Source organism: Phaethon aethereus (genome assembly GCF_964289735.1).
Source record: "Phaethon aethereus genome assembly, chromosome: 5".
In the NCBI taxonomy this organism is placed as follows: domain Eukaryota; kingdom Metazoa; phylum Chordata; class Aves; order Phaethontiformes; family Phaethontidae; genus Phaethon; species Phaethon aethereus.
Window position 1 is genome coordinate 42083917 of NC_138579.1, and position 24536 is coordinate 42108452.

General features: G+C 37.8%; 1 protein-coding gene across 1 annotated transcript; it reads right to left on the reverse strand.

Annotated features, from left to right (window-relative positions):
- Positions 1-4230: 4230 nt before the first annotated feature.
- SNAP23 (synaptosome associated protein 23) lies at positions 4231-14439 on the reverse strand (the record flags this gene model as incomplete). Its single annotated transcript, XM_082000444.1, has 7 exons — positions 4231-4296; positions 6923-7067; positions 7633-7785; positions 11238-11355; positions 11925-11973; positions 13764-13805; positions 14383-14439. The coding sequence occupies 7 exons, from the start codon at positions 14437-14439 to the stop codon at positions 4231-4233; spliced, it is 630 nt and encodes a 209-aa protein (XP_081856570.1).
- Positions 14440-24536: the final 10097 nt, after the last annotated feature.

A 24536-nucleotide genomic window follows, 5' to 3' on the forward strand; every position in this document is an offset into this window, starting at 1 on the left:
GCTATTAAAAATTCTTACTGCTGTTGGAAAAATTTGAGATAGTAATTCAACATTTCTCTTGTTTATGTATACAGTTAGTACCTTTATAAACCTTTCAATTACTCTTTTAGGCTCCTTTGCTACCTTGGAGTTACAACAGCTATGAAAAATTTTGTAAAGCAAAAAGGGAGAAAACATTGTGCAAAATACTGAGTGGTGCTGAGTTAGTCCTTGATTAGCCAAGTTTGTTTCAGAACTGAGGAAGAATATTTCTGTTTCAGGAAAAAAAAAGCTGTCTGACACCCTCACATGTTTTTAGGTCATAGAATAAACTACTGTTACCAAGTCACTTAGCACACTGTTCTGTAAATTTCAACCCTACACATAATCTATTTGTAGTTTTATATTGTGTTTTTCAGTTTTCCCTTTTCACCACACCCACTCTAGAAGTGGCACTATAAAACAATTTTATTTCCATGCACAATTATACTTGCAGCTTTTTAGTTTTTGAATTGAGATAGAAAATGTTGCCCTAGTTAATAATATAAATCATTCATGTATTTTGTCTCTCACTTGCTCTCCAATTTTCCATTGCAGTAAGACACACTTTTAATCCATTTATTCAATCAACGTTTAGATAGTGCATTGCTGTTTCAAGTGCAGCAAAGGTGAACTGGCAACTGCAAGTCACTGCACTGTGTAAACAGCAAGTTGTTTCACCATATAGCCTTCACAGAGGGAAGAGTTCCACAAGTTACTGCAGAAGCAGCATGTGCTGCAGTCCATGCTGTAGCTACCCCTGTGCTGAGAGGCTTAACTCATCTCTCATCAAGGAGTAGGCCAGCTTGAATTCACCGACTATCATGGTTTAAGTGTACCTATGCGACATGTGCTGCCTGCTCAGAAGGGTTACATATGCAAGCTGTCCCTGATTTTTTTTCCCCTAGTTGCTGGTAGAAATATACCAGGCAGCCCCACAGTTGTACAAGTAGTACTTCTTCCAAGCCATTCACAGATGCCACTATTCTCTCCTGCAGGTCTAAACTGCTGCAAGTCAACACAAGCCTCTATTTCCCCCCACTTCATCCCCCGCTAAGAGCATTTGGGGGATCTGAGGCTTGAGCATCAGAGAAAATACTATTGCATCAGAGAAAATACTATTCTAAATTGCTTCACAAGTGAAACTGCATTGGCAGTAGGTTAAATAATTAGTTTTCACCTACTGGACTAGTTATTTCCCAGGCATCTGTTACCAATACTTGACTGGAAGTACCTGAAGTATAGTCCCATGTCAAATCGCAGTCTTTCAAAGCAGAGATGGACACATTTCATAGTCTGAAGTGATGTTGATTATGCAAGGATGAAAAGTAGTGTTAAAAAAATATTCCTCTCTTCCAAACCACACCCATTCCTTTGTTAGCATTAAGATTTCTGTGAAATAAAAATAGAAGGCAAAGTTGCCAGTTGCATAGTAGCAACTAGTTCTGCCAAGTTTTTCAAGAACAGGAAACTAAACAAATTTCTAAGAGAAAATAGTTTTAAAACACATTCAGTTACAAAAGTATGTATTTTTTGTGCACAACATAGTTTAACAATCAAAATCAGAAACTGTAAACCTTCATTCTTAATAGCATTCAGAAATACAAAGATGTACAAGTGCTGATTCCATCCCATAGATATGGAAATTAAGCATCTATTCTATAGACAACAGTAAGACAATACAAGAAGCAGACTGTGTTGTTCACTAACATAAAGGCACCAACCCCCTCATGGATTTGGCTCTTGCTGCAATCAGAAGATAGTATTGATATTCTGCCAATACTCAAGCTTAGTGTCTCAGAAATTATTTCCTTGTGTGGTATTCATTGCAATATTAAGATTCTGATATACCAGCCAACATTCTAATTAGTTGTTAGAGCTTGGGGAAATCAAGAACATCCTCCTGACAGCCACAAACATGGACTTGTAATGGCAAGGGAGAAAAACATTCTAATGTTTGGAATGTCCAGATGCTACAGAGCAGGTTTACACTGTTGGAAGCAGAATATAGTAACCACTTTAGTCTTCTGTTCCAGGAGACAATCATAATTAAAAAATGTATGCTTTGCTTTCACAACCAGCAGCAAATATTCCTTCAGTTAACCTGAAGTTTCTAAGGAAGAAAAAAAAAAGCATACAAATCCCCTGTGCTTTCCCATGCATAGTAAATTTCTAACAACCACTTGCAATGTTCCTAAAAGTACTACTTTGCTATTTGTGTTTTTAAGCACATAATCTTCATTACTAATGGGGTAGATAATGAGCTTTTAAAATTCATTAGCTTTCCAGCAATTACTGGAAGCCAGACAGAAGCAAAGACACACACTACTGAAGTATCCCTAAAAATGACTTTACCTTATTGACATAATACAGTCTACCACTGGCCTATTTTTTACATGCAGCAGAGCTCCATCCTTTGGTCAATTTTTTGTGGGTTTTTTTGTTGTTGTTTGTGGGGCATTCTGTGGTTTTGTTTTGGGTTTTTTGTTGTTGTGTTTTTCCTTTCTTGAAATATCAAGTTGTCCTGGGAGTGAACTGAGAATATACCAGTAATACTGATTGTATTTCTACTAAGAAAAACAAAACACTTAACACTGTTTTACATTTCAGCAGATTAGTGTCATGTCTCTAGCCCTGGGATTCATGAACAGCTGCAGGATACTTGTGGACTGTTCAAAAAACCACCCCATAATGCTATTATTTTTAATGATTCCTCCAATCAATTTGGTTTGAAGACTTTTGCCATGCAACACTGAGTATCACAGGTTAGTCCAAAGCAGCATTTCCACCTTTAAAACAGGCATATGTTGCTGGGTGGAGTTAAAATTACACAGGTCTTACACAATTACACTTGCAATTTACTTGCAAAAAAAGAGTCAAGAAAATCCTGGGAATAAATCTGATTCTATTACAGTAAAACCAAAATGGTTTTCTTAGAAAGAAAGCTTTACCTCACCTCGTCAGAAACCCCTCTATTCTGCAACAGAACTCTGTAACATTTTAGTTGCAAGCAACTTGGATGTGTAGTATTTCCAATTTCCAGTCCCAAAGTCTGCCATAATAAATCAGTCAGGAATCTATTTAGAACTAGTTTATTTAGAACTAGCATACAGTTCTTAAATAGGCACTGCTTCCTCCAGACTTGTGACAAAGAATTTTCATGATAAGCTTCTGTTTTCAGTAGGTTTAAGAAGCTTCCCTGAAGTCACAGCTGAGAAACTCTGCATCAGATCTCAGTCATTATTTTGCACTGGAGAAAGGCAGAAGCTGAACTCCAGTGAAAACTGGCCAAAATAGAAGCTGACATGGGATGTGAGAAAGCTGCATGCTTTTCTACTCAGTTTCTTCCAGTTAAGATGCATCATTCAAACACTTAAAAGTTAATGTTTAGAAGAGGGGCATAAAATTTTCCATTAAATAAATTCTTAGGGAGACAGTTTTATTTTCTTCTACTCACATGTGCATGGGGTTTAGATCAGGTATATATACACACAACAAATTATCAGAATAACACAGCATGATTTCCTAGTCATGGCCTCCAAAACAATGTCAATTTACAGTAAATAAATGGAAACCTGTGTACCCCTCCAGTTATCTTTGCATTAAAGTTTGTGTGTTTAGGAAGCGTTTTAAAGCCCTCAACCCACAAATAGTAAGTAGCGGGCCTCTAATGCTGTAATCCACAAACTCAACCCCAAACCAATCATGTGGTTTATATTGTAAAACTATGGTTAGCCTGCTAGAGATAAAAGTCAGACAATATTCACCAAGTCCCTATTTTAGTGAAGACACCCAACTTATGAGGTATTTCAAACAGTGCAAAGTGCCCTCTCCAACTTTCCGCAACTGTGAATTCAGGTTACCCGGCTTGTTCAGCTTCGATAAAGGACTGTATTTTGGGTGCAGGAAAAAGACTGGGAGGGGGAATAAAACATGCAAGAAGATTCTCAAAGCCATAACACTTTTAGCCCTGAGCAGCTTAAAGAAAGTGAAGGCAGATGAGTAGGAAGACATTATGTTGGCTGCTTACTTGGAGTCAAGGCCACATTTACATGAAGCAATAAAAAAAGAAAGAAAATTAATCCCTATAGAAAGGGTACTGCTTCATTTTTCCCAGCCCCTCTTATTTCAGAATAGGAGAAGTTTCACAGATCCGTGACTATGGTGGCTTGCAGCTGGAGAGACAGTGTCATTGAACAATGACAGCAGACTTTAATTGTCAATTAGTTTCTTGGCTCTGATGTTGGCTTGCTCAATGCGTTCCCTGTTTGTATCAGCCTGAAAGAGAAATTCATAGGTTGTTTGCAGACTTCATGCAAAGCAATTTAAAAATTCAAACTTCAAAAATTCAAAAATTCAACAGGGTATTATAGTTTTGTCAGACAGAAGGCAAGCAACTTAGAGAAGTTGGAAGTAATTCCCCACCCCCCTGTGCCACCTCAGCCAGCATATGCTGTCAATTTTGGCAGAAACAAAATCAGGACAAATAGTTTTTAGTCTTTAGCTGACCCTCAAAACATACAGCAGCTTGCTTCAGCAAGTCCGGAAGAATATTAACAGCACAAGGGGATAAAAATTCCCACTCCAAGAGTTCAGACATCTTAAGAACCTCTACAGAGCAGCTTTATTGCTATGGACTAGAAGTAATAGTCAAAACTGAAGGTGACCTATGGGCATAAAGTCAGAATTATTTTGCTTAGTGTAAATCCCTGGTTTTTATCCACACACCCTCCAGTGTCCTAGTGTCGTAATAGTATAGCATCTGTAAGAACAACACTTTATTTTTGTTTTTTATTGTTTTACTATTATAAAGCATCAAGTCAGCCACAGCATCTAGGCTGAACAAGTGTCAAAATACAGTTTTACTGAAAGGTATGATAAGGAGCTTCGAAGTAATTCCCTGATTATCCAGTCTGCAGTGGGTAACGAGCAGGAGGGGTAATAAGCATAAAACTAGCCTCTGCCCTCACCATGAGGAGTGAGACTCCTGAGGAGCTCTACCTGTGCCAAGTACTAGCCATTTCACACCTCCATACTGCAATGGGTTGGGAAAAGGACATTGGCATTTCAAGCCCTTCCTTCCTCTTCTTTCCTTCCTGCCCTTTGGGTCAAGGGTTGGAGGAAGGGCAAGAATCTAGAAAAGTGAGTGTCTAACCTGTTAACACTTTGGAAACACACTGATCTAGCTACTAGATCTTCTAAGAAAAAAAAACCAGTAAGATAAGCTTTTATCAGGGGTTTATTCAGACTAGGAGTCCTATGTAACACTGTAGGCTACCAAAAGTCACCCAGTCAAGCCTATATATTTCCCAGCCGAGTTGGAATTTTTAAGTTTTTAAATAATAACAGCACCAACTCTATTCTGAGGACAAGCTTAATGCTGCTTTTTATTTCTTTATATGATACCATCCTTTGGAGATTTACCCTAAACATTTTGATTTGGTTTCCACACTGTTCACTAGATTTAAACACAGTTATCAGCAAAAATGGGCTAATTTAAACATTCTGAGACAGGTTGCCAGTCTCAAAGCCAGGAATTGCACTTTCATTTTTATTGCTGTTCTGTAAAGCAATTTTAACTTGTTTACATCTTATTTTAATAGTTAGTAAGGCTTGCTCAGCAAGATTTATTCAGACCACTAAAATGAAACAACATCAAGCCAAAACAGGTGCTTGAAACTACCAGAAACACTACTGCAAAAACCAGTAATTCACACTTGCAGTTAATTTGACAGGCAATTTTCAGTCCACTTTAAGCTGTAAGAATTGCACACCTCATTTTAAACATAGATTAAATTTTCTAATGTTCTTTAAAATGTGACTTCTTTTAGTTGATAATCATCTCAGATCCACAGTTTCAGGGAATAGTGAAAGACAAGGCATCCTCCATAATATCATATTGATTGGCCTTATTAATATCACAACCCCTACATTACTGAACAAAATTGAGATTGTGACATAAGTACAACCAGCATTTATGTCAGACTAGCTCTGTATAGTTGAGAAAATTGTTCCTCTTGCTTTTAACCCTACCGTGCATTTTGGTGATATCTTTAACTTCCCATTTTGTCTTAATTCTATAATTTTACAGCAATTTGGTTCAATTCTGCTTTTTAAATCTTTACTATACACTATTCCTTAAAGCTTTCATTTCCTTTTTTAACTAGGATGCCTGTAAAAGAATATCTACTCATTTCAGAATATGTGGATTTCTAAAATACAACTAATTTCCCTCTGAAAGATACAACTAAGTTACCCTCTGAAAGAAAACACTCCAAAACATATTTGTAACAATTCATCTGTTTTGGGATGTTCATCTTTAAAGCAATAAATTAAAAAAATAAAATAAGAGATGTTACTGGCTATGACTAGCTTCATGTGCAGATGAGGACTAACCATGTCCCTGTGCATCTACAAAGCCTATTATTCCAAAGTCTTTCCAGCCCCAATATTAACCTGTCCAAGAGAATGAGGGCAATGAATTGCCTATGTTTTATTTTCTATTCAATGATTATAGTAACTTCTTAGGAATTCCAGAAGAATCTTGCTACTGTTAAAAACACCTATTCCCTATCACATACAGGATTCCCTGCAAGCACCAATCCCCCAGTTATACCTCCAATAAATGTTTACCCTTTTGATCCAAACAAGTTTAGTTGCTTTCTGGGTAAGGAGTGACCGATGTTGCATTTTTAGGTTTCCTAAAACTCTGAAGCATTTGAATTTTCAGTTACATACCCAAACACCAAGATATCTCTCATTCAAATCACTGCAACCTACAGGATGGGTATAATCTTAACTCATATTTACTACACATACAAGTAGATAGGACAATGAGCCCATTTCTTATAACTTCTCCGTAACAACCTCTAAGATGAAGGCAGAGAACAACTTTGACACTTACCTTTACATTTATCCGGTCTATTTGTTTATTCTGGGCATCAATCTCATTTCCCATATCTAAAGCCATGTTTTTCAAATTCCCAAGAATGTTTCCCACTTGAGCAAGATTTTCATCCATTTCATCTTCTCTGGCATCATTTGTTATCCTGTTCAAACAATTAAGACAATTTTTCCAAGAATCAAGAACTTGCTTTTCCCTACCCTAAATTTACTTTAACAGATATTGTTTGTTGCACAGTTAACTAACAGGCAACATATTCAAGCCAAGGTAGGTTTTTCCCCTGTTAAAGCCCCATGTATTCCAAGCAAGCAGCCCACCAAAAAAAGATGCTAAGCTATTAAAAAAATAGCCTTAGAATTTAAAATAACAGCTACCATAGGAAGTTTAAGACAGGAGGTTTCAATTTATGACAATAGAAGTCCTTTATATTTTTAACAGTCCCCTCAATAACCAAGCACTAAGATCTAGTCCTCACATCCAGAAACAGACTGATAATACCACCATTATGAAAAAAAATGAAACTGTAAGATGAGCACTACAATACTGAAAGCGCATGTGTCTGCCATCTCCTCTCCAAGCTGTAACAATTCCTCCAAGCAGTATTTAAAAAACTTACTATATAGCAACTTCACCTAAAAAGCATCTGAAAGAGGCTGACAACTGGTAACTTAGGATTTCTGCATTTGATAGAGAAATTTGAAGAAGCAAACCTTGTAATATATCCACCACTTGGTCCTCCAGAAGTCTGAGGCTGCTGCTGATTTATACTTCTTGGTTGCATGGATATCACATGATCTGCCGAGTTCTCCATTCCATCTCCCCAGGTTGCTCTGTATGCCTTGCTAGCCTCAAAGTTCTTCGTCCTACTCCGTAAAAATAAGAAAACTGAATTGCTAGATCTGAAATATGGCTTCCTGACTGAGTTCTGTATTAATCTAGTATTTTCAGAAACACTTGTCTTATGCCTGAAAGAGATTAGATTTTGTATAGGAAAAGCCTTATCTATACAATACAATTTCTTGTATCAGGATAGTACAAACATAACTGAGTTGTTCTAGGGACAACGATTAACTTGGTCTCCAGCTTTAATACAAGCACAGTAATTTCCTTAAAGTAATATATTTTACCAGAAGAGGGGAAGCTTATGACAGTAACAGGAAAGCTTCCACTGTCATAAGGTAAGTTTGCATTTACAACAGGAGTTAGTCTAGAGTCATTATTAGTCACTTGTCAGAGAAGTGGGAATGAAGGAAAAAACTCCCTCAAATACAAATAGCTACACTATGCCAGAAAACCATTAATCTCTACTGGCTTTTGTCAAACATTTTCTGTTGCCAAGTCCTTCTTTTTAAAGTTAATGTTTCTCAGGTTAATTTTGATTATGAAATAACAGCAATCATGTTTAAATAGCTCCTTCATTCTGCAATTCAATTGTACTAACTCCATTAAAGTGACAAACCAACTTACCATTACACTTTTACCACGTAATTTAGAAGAGAAAAAAATTAAAGAAAGCACACTGACATGAAGCAATCTCAAGAATCACAGACCCACAAAAGCAAGAAGGGAAGAAAATATAACAGAAAGCTAAGTGATCTAAATTTGGGTCAGTTCACATGAACCTAAAGAACATATTTTGAGAAGAATATTCTCACGTTCACCTTGTTTGCTGGCACTTTCAGTTTTAAGCTAGATAATCCAGACTCCATTGCCACTTTTCTTTAAAAGCCTGTGAAGGAAAATCTGTAATGTCTTTCACTACATCCAACTTTACAAATACAGATAATCAATTCCTTTATCTGTAGTGCCTTTCAGTAGCCCAGATATTTCACACATGAAGAGGTATGAAATTAGCTGTAATGAAGAAATATTCCCCTCATTCTTCTGGCATTTATGTAATCAAAATGGGAAATGTTATTTCATAGGTCAGATTGTATGAAAAGTAATCTAGTATGAATGCATAAAGGGGGAGAAATGGAATAATTTCTCAGTTCATAAGGGAACTGCTGCACCTGGCAGAACCCTAAAGAAACCTAAACTATTAAATTTGAGCTTCTTGTACGTACATAGGCTTAAAGATCTCTTTAGGTTTACTGCAACTAGATTGATCATTATATTTTAATCTCATTCATACTAAAGCTGCAACAGCAGGAGAGCTTTATATGCTTGGCTTCTGGATTAGCAAAGTCTTAGGTGCCAGAGGTAACTGTGAGGAATTTATTGAACAAAAACAAGTGGCCTGAAAACTACTCGCGCATCTGAAGTAGACAGCTGGAAACAGAATTGTTGCTCAAACAGAGCACAGTTAAAAACCAAGCTTCTCACCACCTGATTTTTTTTTTTTAAGAGCTGTTTTTCAAATTACTATACATTCACTTTTCTCATGTTTCATTTCTGTAAGAATAAGGCAATTTATACAACTTGTCAAACCAGCAAGGGCTCAAGCAGTTGTTCAACATTTCCACAGCTAATACACTCTACAGCACCTGACATTTTCTATTCACGTCAGTATTACAATACATCAGTCACAAGGAGACCTGCAGGCAGACATCATGCACATGCAAGCACAAATCCAATAGAAGCATCACTTCAGACAGCTGGTTAAATGTACATCTGCACTAGTAAGACTGACCTTGTCCTAAAATCCGCTTTCACCAGTTAAGTGAATACAGCTTCTTATCCTAGTCTTCATTTTTAGAAAGCAAGCGTCAGTGTTAGGACAAAACGGAGAAGAATGAATAGTAAAGACCAGCAAACAGGTAAATTGTTATTAGTACATAGACCATATTAGAGTACCGCCAGTATTCTGTGTTTTCACAAAACTTTTATAAGTAATCTAAGCCTAGGAGAAATGGTAAAAGTAATATTTAATTCAGCAAATGTTCTAATTTAGCTTTCTGGAAAGAATTAAAAGCTTTGGAGATAACTGGTTGAAAAATAATTGACATTGACAGAAAAATTGATGTATGAAAGGCATTCAGTTTCTTCTTCATTGCCCTCTACTTATCTCGTAGATTTTTCTGCACATTACTGCCCATTTTGGTACATAACTCGTTATTTCTTTTATTGTTATCCGTGTATTAAGAGTGCCACAAGAGTTCACAAATTCTGAGCTTGCTCAGTGTCAAAAACCTGCTTCGCTTCAGTGAAATAAGACTGTCAACTACAGAAAACAAAGACTGAGTGTGTCAGAATGCTCAAAGTCCATCAGCTTGATAAAACTAATATAAAGCAGTAAGCGTGCCTATCCAGAGGTCAGGACAGTACTATCTACCTTTTCAAGGTACTAAAGCTCTAAGATTTTCAGTCTTAGAAGCCACATTCATATCTATCCTAGATGATCCTCAAAGTATTATTCTGTTGAATAAGCAGACTCAGCTATTTCAAGGAATTAACCTATATTTCTGCTACCTCTCAGATGAACGATAAGGTTTTTTTGCTCATGCTAAAGAGCTAAAAACGAACAATCACATAAACTATTCACTTCAGTGGGCACACTCTTAAAATAACCTATTTCTCCTTCACTTGGAAGAACTATCATCACATCCAATTCACACAAATCAATTTGATACTTTGCTGCTTAAAGATAAACCTAGCATACCCCCAAAAAATAAATACTGTTTTCCTTATAAGACTAGTTTTTGATCATTGTTTAGGCTGTTTACAAGTACAAATCAAGTGCCATACAAAAAGATTAGATTACTCTTAACTGACTTGCATATGGTACCCATAACACTGATGTTATAAAGGTACTGTGAAGCAGGTCTGCAGGAATTTATGTAGTCACTAGTGAAAGATTAAAGCTTTGACACCAGCATCTGTTCTCCTATTCTCTTCCTCCCTAAAGCATGAACATTTTTTAAAAGCCTAGAGAATCAATATTACCTTCCTTCTCCAAAACAGAAGTTTTCTTGCTTTTAAGTTAGTACAAAAGTACTTTTGTGAAAAAATAATTTTTGGAGTCAAATTTCTAACAGACAGGCACTTACACATAGCTATTTGCAGTCCAATTTGGTAACACCTGCACAGACATTAATAGTATTTACTAAATACAAGCTTTAAGGAGATTAGGGCACAGTTGTGCAGGATGTTATGTAGCAGCTATATTTACAGTAAAAGGGGCACAGTATATGGTTAGATGCAAGCAAGCTTTAGCTACTCACACAATTTTAAAAGGCTGCACGTCCACAAACCAAGAGTCGACTTTCCTAGAGATTCAGCATTTTTTTATTAGCTCTTATTAGAGACCATCTCCCAGTACAGTAGCTATAGGGAATATTCTAGAACTTCAGACCCAAGTACTAATTTAACCGACCTGTTACAAGGACAGACACAGAGCCCACAACATTTGTTGAGCTCTGTCAGTGTCTTCTCAGCTTCTCTCATATCCTTATTTATCTGGTCCATGCCTTCTTCTATGCGATTTAGTTGTTCTAGAAGAGAAACAAGTAGCCTGAATAAACACAGACTGGGGGGAGGTGGGGGTGGGATATTAACATTTCTTTCAAGCAGGAACTTTCAGTTTCAGTTTTTATACTGAAATATAAAATTAGTCTTTATAGTCTATATATAGTCTATAAATTAGTCTTTATACCAAGACTAACACTTTTTTGCCTTCTTGCTTTTCGGGATTTTTCATTTTTTTTTTTCTTTTTAAGAAAGATATGAAGTGATAAGTTTTGTTCACTACCTTAAAAATATTTTCCCTATCCTTATAGCAGCCCTTCTGTTGCTGCTTTTAGAATGCAGACAGTCACATTCACGCTATGGTGGAAAGGAACAGCTTCGGTAGCAGAGCTGTATTACATTGTAACTAACATGGTCTCTCAACTATTTTAAATCTCTTAAATACCACAAACACATGGAAATAACCAATTCACATTTTCACATAAGTAGTCTTCAACAAGCCTTTAGTTCCAGGAACAACTCTTGAATGATAATCCTTTTTCTTACAGTCATAAAATGGACTTTCAGTGTTAGGGAAGAATAAAGAAGAACTCACCTCCCTGTTCATCGAGCATGGTGATAGTTTTGATACCGACATCCTGGGACTGCGGAAAGAAATATATTTGCAGATGTAAAAACAGATTTCAATACAGCAGTGCAAAATCAGAAGTTCTCTACAGTAAATTTAATAAGCCAACCAAGTTCATAATAAAACATTGTGCTAGGAATAACTTCTGTAGTAAAGCTATGCTAAATTTCAAATTAGATCCTATGTCACACTGACAATCTCACCTGTGACACTATCTCAATTAGTTGGGTTTCTGTGGGGGCTTTTTTACATTACAACAAGACAATAAAATTTATTGTAATACTCAGACTGAACTATGACAACGTCAAGCTAAAAAGTAAACCTAGCTGTGCCTTGTTTTGAAAAGTGGCATTCAGTTCATTCTCTATGCCTGCACCCTTCAATAGGGTTGACAAGGCCTTTAGTTCTGGAAGACAGAATAAAAGAAAGCAAAACAAAGCCTGCAAAACTGTTCTTAAAAATGCAGCAGAAGAGATCAGGAACAGAATAGCCCATTACTAGTTTTAGAACCAGGCAAAAGAAATCAGCAGTGGGTAATATACCACAGACCAGCTCTTTGCTGGCTCAGAGTCTTGGGTCTAGCATGCAAGTTGCACCCATGCTTTACTGTAAACTGGCAGCATAGAATTGTCTATGGCAGGAGTTTGGTGATTCATAGAAGCTAAATTATGATACCAAGAGAAATTATGTTGGCTCATTACACGTTCTTAACATTTGTGTTTGAGAGGTATTCATTAGGCTCTGCTGATTCAAATACCTTACTGATAACACTAGCATCTTCAGCTCCACAGCAGCCTGCTACCACGCGGATAGTGATTACAGGCTTTAAAGCAGTGGTGACCAAACACCTTAGGGTCCTTATTCACCGGATTATTTTTAGTGTTCTTACACGGACAATGAATTGTCTCAAGTCTTCTGCACTACAAATCTGTACATTAGCTTTGGAAGGTATTGCTGCTTAGTCTCAGGATTCCCATTTGTCTATGTCATACCCAAGTACTACCAAAATTATCTTGCTGAACCAGTTAAGCTTTGTTAAGTCTACCAGAGCTGACTATCAGCCACTTATCTTACTCCCTACCAACAGGATACTCTCTATGTTTTTGAAATTACAGTATCAAAAGTAAAACTTGTAGTTGTTTTTACAATGGCCATATTTACACAAGCCATAACGGTATAGAGGAATAGATTCCTCATACAATGTCATCTAGATAAACCTGAAACAGATTTGTTTCAAGTCATGTACAAGGGTGTCAAGAATTTCCTCATCATGTAAACTATCTTTAAAATTAAAACTGATGAAGAGACTGTAAGAAGGCATATGTAGAATTACTTTTGTTTAGAACCAAAAGCAGCCCTACACTCTACTACCCCACCCAACTGAGCCCGACCCTCCTCAAAGCAAGACATTTTCACACTGTTCACAGGCAAAGTGAGCTAAAAGACAAAGAGAAGATACTATGAGAAGAAAGTGATGCAGCAGCAAAAGCCATAACTGACAATCACAGAAGACTTTTTGTAACTGATCTGCAGCATTTGGAGACTAGGCCATCTTGCTTAAGAGAAAACAGGTAAAAAGGTTATTGATCCTTTTGTAATCTCACTTTATATAGTGTGAAAAACATTAGGTTTAAGTAATTCCAACTCTACTAATGAATTAGAGCAGCAACTTCTAATAATGAAGTGTGTGTCAAAAACGTTTGAGAAAGACAAAAAAGTGATTTAAGATCACTTTGTGATATTTAACATGCTGCTTCTTACACTTAAATTAACAAATCCCCAAGGAATTAGAACACTTTTGCTTACCTCAATGGCCAAGCCAAGAATCCTCCTTGTGCTTTCCAAAGACTAGAAAGAGAATTTTAAAATGAGTATGTTAACAGTAAGTATCTGTGTCTGAAAGTCGTCTTTACCAGTTATTGCAGTAAGGCAACAAGTACACAAAGGTTCATCAGCCCGTCCTTATGTAATACACCTTATAACACAGTCATAGTGGCAGCATACTAGAGTTTATTTTCAGTAGCTAGTAAACCCTTGTTTTTTAGTACTTGCTAGTACTTTGATTATCCAATTGGAAAGTCATTGTAAGAGAAAATATATTCAAATGAATTTTAGTTAAATAAAAAGAATCATGAAGTATCAACACGATTAAGTTTAGTGTAGGTACCCAGCCTGCAATGTCTCAATAATCAGGACTGTGTGATAAATACTCAGTCAAGTAGGTAGCTGTACAATTCAGAAGTTTAAATTAATTCTTACTTTCAGGAGTAGTCTTCACTCCAGTATTTACCAAGTAAAGTGACAGGTTGAAACATTCAGCTATACCCTTGAAGAATCAATACCCTCGACTGTCTTTATTTTTAAAAGATATTGTAATCTTGGTAGATAAGTACTGTAATCCCAGGTGGCTTCCTATAATATTCACCTCATCAGTGACCTGGTTGGCTCTCAGCTGAATTTCTTCAGGTGATAGTTCAGCCATGATGAGGAACTATTACTTGTAAGTAATCACGTTAAAAAGAATCTTCCCCCTGTAATAAGATATACCAGTTAAGCATCAGAATTATCCTTTTATCAGTATTTTGAGTTGAAACTAGAAGATAGTTCAAAGAATGAAAGCCTATACATTTCATTCTGCTTAGTACAACATGTGATTAGGACTAGAAGGCACTAAAGAGTTATACAACTGATACGACATAATTGAGGAGCTCAGAGAAATGCAGGAACAATCAGTATGTCAAATGGTTTCCTTTCCAAGACTTGTCTTCCTAAACATTTTTTGAAAATTCTATCTATTGTTAGTTTAAGGTAAAAATCTGGAAATTAAGTCCTAAACTAAAAAGCTTCTCCATGGTGAAGCACATTGGCTTATCCAGTAATCCAGAAAGAAATTCATTAAGGCATTTAAGTTACTAGTATAAGCTTTAAGTGTTCTTCCCCTTCCCTTTGAGCGATTTCAACACAGTCAGAAGAAGGGGAAACACCTTCACAGACCAAGAACCTAAAATTATTTCAGCAACACTCTAGAAATAGTTGTTCTTATGGTATGGTGAATCCCTCAAATGCAAAAGGATCTGCAAAAGTTTTAAATGGTATGTCTGCAACTCTAGCAAAGGTTTTCAAATCTACCTTTCTCATAATAAAGGTAAGATGAAGATTTTCCTAACTGAAGTCCCAACACACCATGATTTAATTTTTTGCTATAAACAGGAGATATTTTTGCCTGAAGAGACAAGAGGAAAAAGCAAGCCCATCAGTAAATATATTCTTACCAGATTCAGGTATTTCAGAGCTACAAATCTGGATTTTTGTTGGAGGAATGGTAATAAAGCCAGCACTCCCACCAATGGGAAAACAGAGCTCCCAGGCTATACAGGAATTTAATGAGATAGCACATAAGCTGAGCAATAACAGGATTTTAAAAAAAATTAATTTTCCCCTTAACTTTAGATTAATCCTTGCTCTTTTACATGAGTAGCTTCCAGTTCAGTTTATGTTATCCATTGAGATGACTCCAAGTATCCTGCTTCACTAACAGAACTATGTTCCATTTTTCCCTACAAGATCAATATTTTAGAAGATGTAACATTAGTAACTGCTCCTACAGGGGCAAATTCATACAGATTCACCCAGCTTTTAACTAGAGAATAGATGCTGTTCACAGTTCTTTGAAGGAAGTGTGCATACCTCTGAGGGTGAGTTGAAATCAGTACACCTAAACCCTTACAGCTGAAGTACTTCAGGATTTAGAGAATACTTCAACAGATCTGGTCTTTAGCACCAGACATACCTCCTCAGCCTAAAACTATGGCTCTAGGAGGTTTTTCTAAGTAGCTGTCAAGACAAGTTCGTTTTGTCTGATTTTTTTTTAAATGATGGCATTCTCACACAAGGCTTCTAATAACTCAGTTTGTAGTAGTCCAATTTCACTATATAATCAGGGACTTATCTTTTCATTCACAGGCTTAAGCTGCTTTCATGAGGTTTATTTAGGGCAGCTCAGTCCCAAATTTGAATTTGGGAATGCCCTTCAAGCTGGTTTGCACAGCTAAGGACCAGTAAAGCAGGGACAGGAAGGAAAGGCTCTATTTTCACTGAATTAGATTAAGCACAGGAAAATTACATCAAGCTGGTTCTATTTACTTAATATTCAGAAGCAGGATGAAATTTCAATTATATTGTTACACTGAACAAACAATATTTGGATTACTGTAGTTGTTACAGGCTTGGCCAGCCTTTCCCTACTCTGGGTGCCACAGTCAGGTACTTCTGCAGCTTGGAGCCATAAAACACATCTCATCCTGGACAGGGAAAGGGATATCATAACCCCACCCTACGAATACAACAGCTTCCCAAGAATCCCATTGTAATTGCAGAACAGGGCCGGAAATGCGGCTGTATTCATTCCCAGAGCAACTTGGAGATTTCTTTTTCAGCAGCCCTGGTGTCCTGCTTCCCTTTGCAGCTGTGTGTTCAGGCCACCCAGGATAAGCATAAGCACAACTGCTGGCCGTATTGATGTAACCCTAGCTCGGAAGCTGTATCTGAGTTACTCAAGAACCAACACTACAAAATACAGTAACAGTTTCTTTGCTTTTGAGGCAAGGGCACAACATAAAATTATCAAACATGTATAAGAAGGATTTGTTTATAAAATAAGTCTTTAATGGGCAATAAGAGTCTTAGCCTTGAACAGATGTTTGCAAATACATTTTACTACTGCCTTCATGTCAAGAAAGCACCCAAAATCTGAAGAAAGAATGTATACTTCATCAGGCTGGATACCAAGTTTTGCGTTTTATTCAATACTGCCAGAACGTTGTCTGATGCTACTAGAACTACAAGTTCACAGAGAAGCCATTGAAAAACAAACCAGCAGCAAACTGAAAAAGAAGGAAGGAGACAACAGTGAGCACTTCCAACTCCCAAGCTAGTAATTCTTGGTGATACAGTTTGGAAGGTAACATTACTGGAAGCTGACACTCATGAATTAACTTCAGGACTGAAGCACACATATCCTATACTAAATTCACCCTGGGCTTGACAGCCATGGTATTAATAAAATCCTATGAAAGATAATACCACACTGAAATCTGATAGCAATTACATGAAGAGCTACTTCATGTACTACTAGCTATCAAAGTACTCCTGCCCCCAACTTCATCCTATTTATGTTAACTAGTGATCCATTATTTGACACCTATAAGTTAGTAGTAACACACTAAACCAGAAAGCATCTGAAGTTACATCTGACACCGGACAATAGCTTGAAAACACAAGCACTTGTCACTGAATCTACCAGTTCTAACAGCTGACAGACAAGCTTTGTGTTCCCCTAGCTTGTTCACACCTTCCTGAACAGCTCCACTGCTACACAGCAAGAAATTCTGTGGAAACCCAGAGCATTCATCCCACTTCCCCCCTAAATCAATCGTGTTTGGTCCTGAAACTGTTTATGAATTGACCCAACACTGAAGAAATCCAGATGCAAGATATGAAGGAAAAAACCTTTCTACATAAAAGACAAAAATACAGAGCAAAAAAGTTACTTCCAGTATTCCTCAAAGCTGAGGTATGCACGTGCTTATCTTCATCAGCTCATATTTGGATACCTGTAGTGTTTTGCCTCTCGTGAGATGAAAACACAATCTAAAGTGATAGTTCATATGCTCAGTTTGCAACTGTTGAGATAACTGACCTATGTGGGAAGCAGCTAAATAAAACCACTCACAACACTTGGTTAAGACAAGTGTTCTGTCAATCTTTTATCATGGATAATAGGCTACTTACTGGTACTTTTCTGATCATCTCTTGAGGTCTTAGGTCACTGAAAAGAGTGACAGAACCTTTCTTTCTCTAGACTTCCCAGTAAGCTTACCCACTGTTGCGTTAAGAGGCAGAGCAATTTGGCAGAAACTAAACCCCCTTGCTTTCCAGTCGATCCTCAGATACCAGAGGGACTGGGGGCAGCTGAGCTTAGGTTCTGAGTGATGCCCAAAGTCAGCGTTAGTAGTCCGGTCGTGCCCAACACCTTTGTTGGACTATCACGGGTCCGGATGCACTACTAACATCACACTACCTGCTCAGCCGGACACCTCCTGAACTAACACGGCCGCACTCAGAGGTACGGTTGCGTTCAGGGACAACCGTTAGTAGTCCGGTCACGCCCAACACCTTTGTTGGACTATCACAGGTCCGGATGCACTACTAACATCACACTACCTGCTCAGCCGGACACCTCCTGAACTAACATGGCCGCACTCAGAGGTACGGTCGCGTTCAGGGACCACACACGGCTGAGTCAATCAATAGTGCGATTTATTGAAGCAACAGATATACAGGTTCTTTGGATTGTCGGTGATAAGTTCACTACCTATAAAGCACGTGCAAATGCTAAAACTACGAGGGACACTACTTGGCTATAAACGCGTTAAAAGATGTAGAGTGATTCTATATAGAGATTTCTAAGTTTCCCGGGAAGGCACTTGGTATGACCAAGGGTTCGAATCTTACCCAACGGCGTCCCGATGGGGGGGAAGAGAGGCTCAGCCCGTCGACTGATCCCAGAAGTTAGAGTGGTACATGACGATGGTATCTTCCCTAACATCCAGCTCTTAAAACATTATTTTATAGTGTTTTACTTCGCAGGTGGAGCTTGAGTGACTCTAGTCATACATACCTTTATCAGGATTGGTGCAGAATTCTCTCGCTTCGCGTTTAAAGGTACAGACTAGGAAAAATTCAGTGCGCACACTCATTGAGGAGGGGTCGCACCTTGGGGGGGTGGTAGCTTTTGAGAGGGGTGTGCGTTTTAGTATTATAATGATATTATAATTAGCAAAGTTCACTCTAAGTACAGCACTTCAAAGTTGACAGGTCTTTGGCCCAGGACATTGTAAGCGCAGCTTATCAATGTACATCCTGTGCATCCCTAAACTCCCCTGTTCACAGAGCGTGGCCGCGAGGTCTCCACTCTGCTCCACCCTCCATGTAATCTCTCCCAGAGTCAGCACACCAGGCACCCCTGATGTTGCCAACATCCAAGGCCGTTCAGGGAGTCTCCATGGCACAGACCCGTTGTACATGAGTGCTACGTTCCACCTGGTTTCAAGGCTGTTCTTAGAGGGTAAATTTCCAAAGTACCCCTCAGCGATTACTCCACACCCACCTTCACTTTTCATCCATTGCCATTCAAGCTATGTAAAACAAGATGGAATTTCCTTAAGACAGGCTTAAGAAAGCATCTTTGAATTGGTTTGATTATGATGTCTGCGTAAAGCTGAATATCCAAACCTGATGCATTAGACCCCCAAAAGCCATTGTTTTACTCCCATTAGTTTGTACAACTGAGTTGCCAGCATTGCTTTTGTAAACGCACACAACCTGCACAGTAGCTCTGCAGAGGAAGTTAGTGCCATGAGGGAGAATGGGAAGAGACATGCCGTAGGCAGTAACAAAAAGACTTCTCATCACACAGCAGTTTATAATATCCAAAAAAGCACAGAGGAGTAATTGAGAAGAAACAAAGCATTTCAAAAAAAGCCTGTTTCCACAGATGGAGATACACACTTGATAACTGCATGTTTAATTGGAATAGCTGGAACATAACAGGTGCCTTTATTGCAACAAATCTCTAAAGAGGTTAGAACACCCAAGGTAAGGCCATTTGTATTGAAATAATAGCTTGGCTATTACAACAGAACACAGTATACACACATGAAAGATACTCATTCCCCCATCTTTCTGCCTAGGAATCATAAAGCACACATTGAGGTATCAGACTCTTCAGTTAATGGTATATGACAAAATGATTTTACATCCAAGTCATTAAGATTCCTCCAGAAGGATAAAACATTCAGGGAGAAAATACTCGATATGGCTAAAGTGTTCCTGGCATGTATGTTTTATTATAATGCAAGATCTGCTAAGGCAAGCATTTATTTTAATATCAATGCTCAATGTCTATTTTCTTTGCTTTCCCTCTTCTATCATTTTTGAAATCCTAGCCATAAAGTAACTGAAGAAAAAAAAAAGATGACAGCCTACAAAGAGGCTTAGTTACAACAACATCCTGGTATTTTAGTTTATTTTCTCCCTAGAGTGGTAAGTTTTAAAAAAAGAAACTAATGCGTCTAAATACAAAGTAGAACACCTTTAAAGAAGGATGTAATGTCAGCTGTATTTACTTTTTGTTATCAAAGGTACTCTGCAGTATTTACTCAGTTACCAGACTGCAAGGATTAAAGTTAAACACATTTCAGTGCAACTCTCCCTCTACCCATTACAGAGGAAAACCTGGCACCTACAGACTACGCAGAACTAAGCTTGCTACAAAGATACATTTTATTTATGGGCCTCATGAAACTTTTCTACCAGGAAACTTAGAAGGCTACAACACATTCATCATCTGAACTATCACTGTCTTGTAAAAGAAGAAGATTCATCAAGAAACAAGAGCAGCCAGGAAATAAATGCAGGGCCTGCAAATCATAAGAATGTGTCTTTTCTGATATGTTTTATTTTGGAGATTGTGGGGGCAGAAAAAGTTCTTTGAAATTCCAATTCCGACCACAAACTTCAGATAAGATGTTATCTCTTCACAAGACTACTCATATTGTGCTAAGCCATCCTATAAATTCACTATTATAATGCATATTAAAATTAGGATATTACAATCCAAGCCAGTCAACAATGGATTAGATTAAGTTACTTCTATTCCTTGGACAAGAGAAACAATGAGGTAATGGAAATAACTTTATGTCTGCACAGACTTTCTCCCACTTACTATGCATTTACTCATGGTTCCAAAAACCCTGAAAAACCTTCACTCTCCTATGTGAAATCGTGAGGTTGGAGAAGGCTGACAAAAAGACACAGCAAAGGTGATTTTACAGAACTGTTTAAAACCTCAAGGTATTTCCTGCAAAAGAATGAGGGACATGACAGGCACTTTTGGGATGATTTTAGCATGGTGCCAGACCCATTCAAAGTATCATTGGCTTAGAGATCTTAATTTGATCTTAATTTGGTTAATCAACACACCCATACCACAGCTGAAGCATTTTAGTACATTCTTTGTCTAACTTCAAAAAACCAAACCTGGAAGGTGACACAGATTGGTGTGGGCTACAGCTACGTCTGTATTAGCAGTAGGGTGATCCTGTGAGAGTACAGTGCAAGTTTTTGTTTTGGGAAAGTGCTGCTCACATTACCACATTTCAGGTGGATCAGTCACAAGCATTTAATCAGTTCTGCCCTAACCCCAACTACTGAACTGAGTGGTAACTCCTGCAAGCCGGGTGTTAAAAAAAGCACACTTTCATAAGACTAAGTGCAATAGGAGCAAATTCAGTGTTAGTAATACCCACAGCAACCTACTGTCTGCATGTATAAATCTCCAAGTTTAAATTACCTGCTTGTGACCAGAAAGTTAAGACAGTATGAACAGCAGTTCTCTGGCTGGGATTCCCTGAAAACAGGCACATTAAAAACTTCAGGGGAAAAAATAAAGCATTTGAATTGACAGAGCCTCAAGATCAAAGTACTGTTTTATGCAGCCAGCAACAACAATGTAGTCATCTTTGCCACCCATCTTCCCAGAGCACACAGTAAAAAAATCAGCATGAAATCTTTCTTTGTTGTCTCTGTCATTGGTCAAAGATACTCCTCTGCACCACATCAAGGGTTTTTCTTACAAGTGTTTTCTTTTTCATTCAGAATTACTTGTAAACTGGATACCAGCTATTTATGCCAACACTCAGTTTCCAATGTAAACAAGTTTCAAAAGCCACCACAACAGTGAGATTAGTCTTTTCAAGGGTTTTTCAATACCAATAAACTTCTGAGGCTTGTAAGACCCTTCCAAGGTAATGAAAGCTAGAGTGGGCAATTTACCTGCTGTTTGAATATGCTTTTCTTCAGCACTAGCTGAGAAGCAATTCTAAGGCTTACTAGCTCTAGAAAAAAAAGAAAATTTACTTCCTTATTTTGCAACAGTCATGGTATATTCAAACTACTATCCAAAGCACTCAAAACCTGTAAGAATTTTTTGTCTTACCAATCTTTGTGAAGTTAAGCCAACTGCAGGGCACCACAAGACCTAATAAAGTGCTTGCTGAACTGCAATTACACAGTCTCTATCTGGAAAGGGCTGTAGGCAGCAAAAAGTTGTGAAAAGCGAGAATTTTTCTTAAACCGGTCAGGTCTACTTACAGCACACCAGTAAGTTGTTCTGATTGCTTGCACTTTCACAAACCCACCTTGAATGTTCATAAGATTTTTGTCCTGCATCTCTGGCTGACACGCAGCAGTTTTGTGCTTCTGACAGACTGAATACCTCTCAGAAATTGTCACACATCCATCACATTTGCTAAATATCATAAGTTAATTCCTTACTCACCATCTGGGGGCCCTCTATTTGAACCTAGCCCCTTCTCTATCAAGTTATGCTTCTAATCAATATCACAAACTTCACTTCCTCTTTCACCAATAACTCTAAGCTAGAAGTTAATTGCAAACATTTCATTTTTTTCTGTCCATAACACACCGCAGGCTGTGCCTTGGTGCCTGATTCCATAAATGGAGAGTAAGTTAGAGGTCCACAATTTTCTTACAAGTAGGAAGTAAAGAAAACAGCATAACACTTTTGGCCATGGAAGACAATAGTTGTAACTGCTGAAGTTGGTATAAGCTTGTTTTTCATGCCTTAAACCTTACAGTTTTAAGTTCGCCTTCTAGAATAATTTTTCTCTCTCTCAAAAGAGCTATTTCCAAATATTTTCCAGTATTTTTCTAAACCACATAACTCCTGTGAAGTGTTCTAGCAAGACTCCATGCTTATGTCTTCTTTCCTTTTTGAAATCTAGTTAAAGTTTTTGGCAGTAAGGAACCAAGTGCAGCAGAGTTGAGTGGAAGACTTTCATACATGAATGTCCAAATTACCCAATCTTATGAAGTCGTGATATGAAAGAATCCTACCCTTTCTAGTTGCAAACAACTATATTTGACTACCTCTCCACTCCAGACAAATCAGAACACAATACTTGTATTTTATCCTTTTAACATAATCCACTAGTAAGAATACCAAAGTATTAAACCTTAAAATCCTACAATTCCCAGTTCACTAGTTCTTTCTTTGTACACTTCATATAAACACCAGGGAAGAAATTTTAAATAGCTACTAACCCATACATCTAAAAGTACAATTGAGAAATGCAGCCTATGCCTCTTTTTAGGTAATCTTACCACAAAGATAGGAACTGGGAGATGACACAACCCCACTATTGCAGCAACTGACTGAAAGCCATGAGCTATACTTTTAGGCATCAGTGAATTGGTACAGCCTCAGGTGATCACGGATGCTCTCTCAGTTCCTTCTCTTGTAAAGCAAGCTGTTGCTTTCCCCAAAAGATGGAAAAAATTCATAAAATAATATTTGTAGAAAAGTGTCATTGTTAATTATAACATTTCTGTGCATTCTTGCAAAGATTAGACAATTACGCTTTACGAATTAAATGGCCTTGTACTGAAGTGGTTTGGTTTTTTTCTGTTCTTTCAAATTCTTCATATCACCAGTGTGGAAGGAGTTGTTTTTTTAAAACCCTTTCTTAACACACAGTGATCCTACTTGTTAGCTGAAATTCAGCCCAGCTAATGCAGGATGGTACAAAGTATCAGCACCAGCACGTACTCCTCCATATGATTATGCCTACAAGATAAATGAATACAGCATCTGTGACCCTGGGGAAGAGGCCAGGACCCAAGAACAAGACACTACTCTGCATGCTTCCTGCTTTCTCTTATCAGCTTCCTGAACAAACTGCACAGAGGCGATAGTGCAAAGAATAGGCGCTAGCAATGCCACCTCCTCTGTGCAATGTGTTCAGTTCTATACTTGTCTCAACAATTCATTTTTGTCCCTGGAAAAAACCTTGTGATACCTCCTCCAAATTAGTTACTGGCCCACACAAACTAACAATCAACCCTAGATCCACATACAGACAGATAACAGTAACAGATTCAATTTCTTCCAATGACACAAAACTATGCTATATAATAAGCGACTTCCAAAACTGCAAGGCAGAGGAGGTCAGGCATATAGATTGGTTACTAGACTGTCATTAATTAATTACTCAAGTCAATGAATCAAGCAACTGACATCATAGAAGGATTTTCCTTTGGCCCTAAACACCTTCCTACACAGCTGTTCTCTCTGCAGCACAGAATCAGGTTTGTTTGTGAAGAAGTAAAGCAACACCCAGCTGCTTAGTTCTGAACACTGAGCACCTTCTGCCCTTTTTAAGGGAATGAAAAAGAGGAAGCTAGACAGCCAAAGAAGTTGCATAAAGGAGTTTCCAAAGTTTCTTTAGCTCATTTGCTTCGGTTATCAATTCATATGTATTGATTTGATAACCTTCGTTGTGCAAAGCAGAAATGAAAGTGGAAAAAGGGGGAAAAAAAAGTGAAAAATAATACTGACTCTTCATTAGCTTCCCAGAAGTGCCAAGGACACCGAGATGTACAATTAAGAGAAGCACAAAAGCACAGATTACTTTTGATGCTTGTTGTTTACTACGTACC